The sequence below is a fragment of the Lipotes vexillifer genome, unplaced genomic scaffold, assembly GCF_000442215.2.
Source record: "Lipotes vexillifer unplaced genomic scaffold, Lipotes_vexillifer_v1.1 scaffold1237, whole genome shotgun sequence".
NCBI classification, from domain to species: domain Eukaryota; kingdom Metazoa; phylum Chordata; class Mammalia; order Artiodactyla; family Lipotidae; genus Lipotes; species Lipotes vexillifer.
Window position 1 is genome coordinate 506,628 of NW_006771447.1, and position 8,191 is coordinate 514,818.

The 8,191-nt window shown below is 51.2% G+C and overlaps 1 protein-coding gene across 3 annotated transcripts in view; it reads right to left on the minus strand.

Moving 5' to 3' along the window:
- Nucleotides 1–8,191, minus strand: part of ALOX5 (arachidonate 5-lipoxygenase) — a 58,635-nt gene that overhangs the window by 14,270 nt on the left and 36,174 nt on the right. For all 3 annotated transcript variants that reach the window (XM_007446787.1, XM_007446788.1, XM_007446789.1), the window contains exons 5-6: nt 4,185–4,291; nt 2,259–2,431 (exon numbers count right to left, since the gene is read on the minus strand). In XM_007446787.1, coding sequence (XP_007446849.1) covers nt 2,259–2,431; nt 4,185–4,291 — 280 coding nt within the window. The remainder of the gene's footprint in view (nt 1–2,258; nt 2,432–4,184; nt 4,292–8,191) is intronic.

Here is an 8,191-nt window from a genome sequence, read left to right on the forward strand (position 1 = left end):
TCCTGTCCTCTCCTTTTGGTCGACATAGTCCATTCTCCTGACCATAGCGATTGGTTCAGGGAATTATCTCACAACTCAAGCTGGACCCATGACACTTGCTGGAGGTGTTGGGAAACAGGGACTTTCTTTCTGGGATTGGGTAATGTTTGCTAAAATGGTGGAAGGTAAGTCTGAAGCTGTTGGTGGTCATCTTTACATCCACAAAAGGACACCTTCCTAAGGAAAAAAACATCCAACAGAGGCAGAGAATTGAGAAATGGAGAAATGATGCCAATGGATTAACTGAACCTTGGACCCAGCTATGCCTGAGCTAGTCGCCTTGCTTCTTCTTTTTTACAAAATTATTTACTTATTTGGTTGCACCAGGTCTTAGTTGCGGCACGCGGCTCCTTAGTTGTGGCATACGAACTCTTAGTTGAGACATGCATGTGGGATCTAGTTCCCTGACCAGGGATCGAACCCGGGCCCCCTGCACTGGGAGCATATTGTCTTATCCACTGTGCCACCAGGGAAGTCCCCTCACTTTGCTTCTTGCCGTTGCCTCAACCAGTGCATTTCTTATGATTTTTGTGAGTTGAAACTACAAAATCCTAATATAAAGTCTAAGAACTAAAGCACTCTTGAAGAGTTGTGACGATGACTCAAAAACAACAGGGGTAGAATTTCTCTATTCATGTTGCAAAAAAATAATTGCATAGGTAAAGATTAAAAAAAAACTTTGGAGTTTTAGTAGGTCACAAACTTAATGTAGATCATAAGATGCTGCCAAAGAGAGGTAGCAGAAATGACTGTGGGAATTAAGACCATATTGTAGGGGATGGAGCGATGTATGTGTAAGAGGTGGGTGGTGTGTGTGTAAGACTCCAGTCAATGGTGGCTATTGGATTATTGCTTCACCACCAAAACCACAGCTGAGAATCAAGACCATAACTCAAAGGAAAGATGACCATTGTGGTGGCAAGGACCCCTGAGTGGAGGCTGTCCCCCTGCCAGGGTGGCTGGATGCACAGATGGCTGCTCAGTCCCTTCCAGTTCTAGGATTCTCTGGCTTTTAAGGTTCACTGATTCTCTGATTTGAAGTTTGAAACCAACAGCACTGAATCAATGTTACTATGTCCAGCAATTAAATCTACAGGGGAGAACTGCTGTGTGTGCCTGTCTACGTGGGGACAGGTTGTCACCTGCCCACATGACCAGGTGGGGCAGGAGCCCTGCTTGCGGACTTCAACTGGGCAGGTGGCCCTCCAGAGTCAGGTGGGCAGGGTGTGAGGCCTGGGAGGTCTGTCCACAGACAGCACTGACCATCGCTCTCTTTCTGGGGCTCCATGGTGAGCTATGCAAACAAGACAGGGTGACTGGAAACAGCAGAATGCCGCCTAGACACCTGGGGCAAGTGGCAGGAGGCCTGGTCATCCTGGCTTTAGTGGGAATGGGCCAACTGATGGGAGACGAAGGCCAGTTCCCAGAGCCTCAAGTTCCTGGCATGGAAGGCGGCTGACACTGAGTCCCACCAGAGGAGGAGGTTTGAATCCCTTTCTGTCTCAAGACTACAATAGTCTTGGAACTGGAGAGGGCTGACCCTGCAGATGAGGGCCAGGAGAAGGGCTGGGGAGAGGGTGAGGACAGAAGCAGAAGACCAACACTTCTAATTAGGAAGTCAAAAGTTCCATCAGTTTTCTCTTTTCTTTTCTTTTTTTTTTTTTTTTTTTTTGCAAGGCTTGAGAGGGTGAGGACAGAAGCAGAAGACCAACACTTCTAATTAGGAAGTCAAAAGTTCCATCAGTTTTCTCTTTTCTTTTTTTTTTTTTTTTTTTTTTTTATGCAAGGCTTGCTTTTTTCTCCAGTTTCTTTACCTTTGCAAGGTGGGTAACAATTGATGGTCCTGTGTGTAAGGCATCTCTCACAATGCCTGGCCCACAACAGGCCCTTCGTTAGAGGGAGCTCTTTTAATCATGATATTGATATTGAAAATATTGATATTATGCTCTAAGACCTGCGCATCACGGAGAAATATCCCTCTCAATTCCTCCACCTATGCTGGACAAGACAGTTTTCATAAATGCTCAGGAAAAGGAAGAGGTCACTTCACCGAGGGCAGCCGATCTTGCCATCAGCCAGACAGATGAGCCTGGAGGTAGCAGCCTGGGGGCCAGCGAGCAATGGACAGCAAGAAGTGGTTTCTGCCCAACAGAGTATGACCTGGCCACCTGAGCTGAGCCTCTGGCCTGGGCCACCGTCTCCGGCCAACCAGGTTCTACCTCAACCTCCTGCTCCAAGGTGAGCTGCCGCTCCAGGCTGCACTCCACCATCTCTGTGGTAACCGGGAGATTCTCTGGCAGCTTCATGCAGCGCTGGATCAACACAGGGTTGCAGCCGTTCAGGAACTGGTAGCCAAACATTAAGTCTTCTTGCCAGTGATTCATAACCTGCTCTATGGAGGAGAGAATTGGAGCTCAGCCTGAGTTCTGAGCCGGGCTGAGGTCTTCCTGATGCTAGCGGAGGGCCAGAGACCTTGCCGGGTCCCCTCTCCCAGGCACTCAGTGGACAGCCCACCATGCCCAACTGCTTGACCACTAGGTCAGGCCATGGCACCACCCCATCCTCCCTGAGCTGGCCCTTAGTGGCTCAGAAGGTTCCTGGGGGAACCCCTTTCTCAAGCACAAAAACAAAATTAGACAAATGGGATTGCATCAAACTAAAAAGCTTTCTGCACAGCAAAGGAAACGATCAACAGAGTGAAAAGACAAAACCTACAGAATCGGAGAAAATCTGTGCAAACCATATATCTGGTAAAAGTTTAATCTTCCAAATATATAAGGAACTCCTACAACTCAATAGCAAAAACACCAATAACCCGATTAAAAAATGGACAAAGGATTTGAACAGACATTTCTCTGAAGAAGACATGCAGATGGGCAGCAGGTATAGGAAAGAATGCTCAACATCACTAGTCACCAGTGAAATGCAAATCAAAACCACAGTGAGATAACACCTCACAGCTGTCAGGATTCTATTATTAAAAAAAAATGACAAGTGTTGGTGAGGCCATGGAGAAGTTGGAGCCCTTGTGCACAGTTGGTGGGAATTCAGGATGCACAGCTGCTATGGAAAACAGTGTGGACTTTCCTCGAAAAGTTAAAAATAGAGCTGCCACATGATCCAGCAATCCCACTTCTGGGTATTTATCCCAAAGAATTGAAATCAGGATCTTGAAAAGATATCTGCATCCCCCATGTTCCTTGCAGCACAATTCCTAACAGCCAAGATGTGGAAACCACCTAAATGCTCGTCTACAGAGGGATGAATAAAGAAAATGTGGTATATACATACAATGGAATACTATTCAGCCTTAAAAAAGATGGACATTCACAATATGTGACAGCATGGATGAACCTGGAGGACATGATGCTAAGTGAAATAAGCCAGTCACAGAAGGACAAGTACTAAATGGTTCCACTTATATGAAGCATCTGAATTAGTCAAGCTCAATAGAATCAAAGAGTGGTGGTTGCTAGGGAGGGGTTGTGGCGAGTTACTAATCCATGGCATGAAGTTTCAGTTAAGCAAGATGAGTACGTTCTAGAGGTCTGTTGTGCAACACTGTACCTACAGAAAAAGAAAAGAAAAAAAAAGAACCCAGGTCCTTGTGCCCAGGAAGCAGGGGCCCTAGGATGAGGGAGAAGGAGGGGAGCGGGGGGCATCCTGGGGAGGAGTTTGTGAAGGCAGTTTTCCCCCTTGCTTGTCTCCTTAATGTCTCCTAATCTTTCTGTTGCTGTGTGGTCCTTCCTGTGCCATCCCTGGCAGTTATGATGCTGCTGCTCTACCAAACACATCCTAGTCCAAAGGAACCCACTGTTGCTTTCATGCAAATGCTTAAAAAACAAGCTAACTCCTGCCTTTTCTTTGTTCAGAAGCACCATAAATGATTGATTTATTTAAAGAAAAAGTGTTGATATTTATGAGACTTTCGATGGTGAAATGAGGTTGAGGGTGCTCAACACTGGACATCCAAGGAGGAGAAACCTCTGGCCATGAGGGTGATCCCCAGTGGGGCGTACTGTGTGGGTGCAGGCAGTGCTGGCCTGGGGCACAGGGAGGCCTCGTGCTGGAGTGGGTGGAGCAGCCCTTTCCCACGCCCAGGCAAGGCTCCCCAGCACCATAAGAGCCCCCGAAAGCACACTCACCAGAAATAGTGTTGCTGATCCTCAAGAAGATTTTCTCAAAGTCAGCGAAGTCGCTCCAGGAAGACTGGAACATGTGCATGAAGCCGTTGATGAACAGGTTCTCCATCCTGCAGACCGAGACATGGCGGCGCCCCTGCACGCACTGGCCTCACCTGCCCCCGCCAAGCCCCTCCACACCCTGGTCTCATGGGGCCTCTAGGGGACTTGAACCCAGGGCAGCTCCAAGGGGGCAGCTGATTGGCCTTGTGGAAACCAGGACAGAAACTGGCACCCATGCCCATGCTCTTCCTTCTGCATTTCCCCTAAGAAAGTCGCCTGCATTTCCCCTAAGAAAGTCGCCTGTCCTCGACAGCAGTCTACAGTGCTCTCTTCCCATTCACACGGGCTCTGGTCTGTGCCTTCATTCATTCATTCATCAAACTTTTTGCTGCCCCAAATTGATGCAAGCTTCCAGGGACAGAGCGCCGTTATCTCCTATGCAGCTGCTCTCCCGAGTCTCCTGGATTTGGGGGGATAAGCAGTTTAGTGGAATTTAACCCTCATTTACTTTCTGCCTAACCTTGGCTCTTTGCCTGGTGCTGAGGAGGACGTAGTTTCCAAATATTCATTACATAGGGAAGCAAAGTAACCCAGGACAGGAACTTGCTAAATTCAAAATGCAGGCTGCAGGCAATAAGGAGAGAGATCTGAGTGGCCTGAGCAACCCCGGGGACTTCCTGGAGGAGGTGGGTGTGGGATGGGTCTGGGAAAGGTGGAAAAGGCGAGAAGAGGCTTCCCAGGCTTTCCTACGTAACCCAAGCAAGGCACAGGATGGAGGTGTGGGTATTCTGGCCAGTGCTCATCATGGCAGCCTCTGCCTCAGTTTCCCTCTCTGGCTCACACAGAGCTGAGAGTGATGAGCCGTCACCCTGTTTCCTCCCCACCGTCAGTGCCCGCTGCCCAGTCCTCCAGGGTTCAGGCCTCCCCACTGGCTCCGCCTCTCCCGTGTCCTGACTTGGAGGCTTTGGCATATGCATGTTTCCCGCCCTCTGGAACGCCCTGTGCCCCTTTCTTCTCCTCCTGAGCATATGCGGTGAGTGGACCCGGAGGGCTTGGCTAGTGAACCCCACTCCTCCTTTGATCTCACGAAGCCACCCCTTCCCCACACCAGGCTGGGCCTTGTGGTGTTACCTCTGCAGCACTGATAGCAGATTAAGTACAAACCCATTTATGTGAAAACCTGCCTGCTGCCTAAGCACCAGGAGGGCAAGTGCGGGTCTGCATTGCTCCGTGAGGCCCAGGCTCTAGGTACTGGAGGGCTCAGGCAACCTTGCCACTGACTGAGAGGCGTCGTCAGGCTTGGGCAGGGGACCTTGCCGGTGCTCCTCCAGTGGGCTTCCCCCCACCCCCCACCCAAGGGTGCCTCCCCCAGGAAGCAGCGCTAATGGTGAGGGCCCAGCACCCTCCTTTGCATTTACTCCGGGGGCAGTGGGCTGGCTGGGGGCTAAGCGAGTCACAGGAAGGTTTGGGAATCCCAAAGCCTCCTCACGTCTTCCCTGTCTCAGCAGAATCAAAGGACTGCGGTTTGGGTGTTTTGTCCGGAGTGAACCTGGCTGATGGGGACAGAGGGCTCTGTACAGCATCGCAGGGGAGCCACCTGTGAGCACGCATGAGGGCAGCAAGTCCTAGCGACCAAAGACGGGGACTCAGCAGACAAGCAGGAGATGCTGGGGCTCCTCCTGGCCCTGCCAGGCATGGGAAAGGCACCTGATGCAGAAAATAACACACCTGCCTGAAGACTCCCCTGCCTCAATTTAGCAAATGCTTCCCTCCTTGGTACTGGCTGTCTGGGCACCTGGTAGCCCACACTGCTCAAGAGAGGGTCCAGGAGGCGAATGCCCTCTGTGAGTTGGAGGAACCAGCTGCTTGCAGGTTACTGAGACGCTGTGAGGCCTGGAAGGTGCTGGAGCACAGCCTGGGCCATGGTGGCTGCACACAGTAGGTGCTCAGCGCCTCAGAGCTGGAGAAGAACGCTGGCATCATCCTGTCTGGTATCATCATTACTTATATCGCAGCCCCGCATGGGGAAGGAGGAGCTTTTACACACACACTTGTTTTACACACATGCTTGTTGAGGCCTCATCACTGCTAGGCTGGCCTCCGGGAGTGCTGCCAGCTAAGCTTCTACCAGCCATGCTACCTCTTTCCTCACCCAGCACCCCAGCCCTCCTCCTCCACCTCCCTTGTTAGCTGAGTGTCCTGGGACACAAGTCCTTGCTAAGGTGGAGGACCAAACCTCTAATGACCTCTGATGTCTGAGTGTGGAAAAGGACTTATTTCTGGGAGAAGAGGGGCCTTCCCAGGCCTGTACTAATCCTCACAGCCCTGAGGATGGCCCAGCACCAGACGGTGCCCGGGAAAGAGGTCCTGGGCCCCAGGGCATCTTGTGGGGAACTGGGAGTGAGTCAGTCCCATGTGGGTCACGGTCTCCCTGGCTGGGTCTCTTTGACCTCAAAACAGAAGGTTGGCACCGAACACAGGGTGGGGTGTGGCAGTACTCAGAGGAAGCCACAGAACTAAGAAGAAGTGGAGTTAAGAGGAAAGCCTGTGAAAGTCATCTAGAGGCAAGATATTGCTACATACTTATAGACCACCGGATATTAGGGACTTTGAAAATCTGTTATCACACAAAGAGGAACCTGTGGCCAGCGAGGGCACCCAGCTCATTTGAGGTCACACAGCCAGGTAACAACATGGTCAGGTAATGGCACAGCCAGGTAACAACAGACCTGAGTAAAGACACAGCCAGACGGGAGTGCATAGTGAGCCGCTTGCTGGCCTGGGCTGGGCACCCGCTGTTGGCCCTGTACTGGCAGAGGCAGGAGCTCCTGTTTCCTCCACTTCCCCTGCCCCTTTCCTTCTTCTAACAGCTTCTCCATTTCCCAGTTCATGGTTTTGCTCTTTGGGGTGGGAGGCAAAGCTTACTGAGGAGGGCCCGCCTTGTTCCAGGTAGAGCAGGTGACTTGGAGGAAACTCGCCGGTTACCCAGAAGTGGTGCGGAAACGGAACTGTCCCAAGGTGGAGGTCCCAGGGGGAAGGCCTCTGATGATCTCATCTCTGAGTTTCAGTTTTCCACAGTAAACGCTGGCCTGGGTCTGCGTTGGATCAGCGACCTTCAGTGCAGAAGGGCCACCACGCACAAGGTGGGTGCTGTTTCCCTGTCAGACCACAAGGGGGCCGGACCAGGGGGTCTAGGAGCCACCAGCTCCTGTGCTGGGATCTGGACACAAGAATCCTGGGTGGGGCTGGGAGTCCATATGAAAGGCCAGAGAGGGCAGCTGAGATGGATGCAGGTCAGTACAGAGTGTTAAGGCCGAAGATCTCAGCTCCATCTCTTCCCAGCCATATGGCCTTGGGCAAATCCCTAACTTTCTGTGCCTCAGTTTCCTCATCCACGAAACGGGTACAATAACTGTCCCTGCCTCACAGGGCTGACATGATATATAGAAAGCATTGATTTGTAAAATGAGTTCAACAAATATTAGCGACTAGTACCATGATTATCACTTACTGTTAATATTAACGTCTGCAGCCTTAAACTGTGGTGTTCTGGAGGGACCAGTGGACAAGTTCACAATCCAGGCTACAGCACAGAACTTTGCCCTCTCCCTCCTGGGGTCCTTCTGCTTAATTCACTCATCCCTTTCTTCCTTCACACTCAGTTCACCTAAGAATCTTTGCGTCTGGCTCCTCTTTACTTCCTCTCCTCTCTGCCCTCCTTAAGTGCTCTCACCAAGGGCACTATGTGTCACATCCTAGTGGCTGTATCTAAAGAGTCAGCTCTAAACTCCCCTGATCTCGCTGAAGCATCTGACAACCAACCCCTTTTGCCTTGACACTAAAATGCTGACCCCCATGGACTTCATCCCAGTTTCAAACCCCCATGGTCCTGCACTGCCCGTGCCCCCCCCCCACCCCAGTAAAGGCTGGGATCCTTGCCCAACTCTCTGCGTTGGCACCCTCAGCCC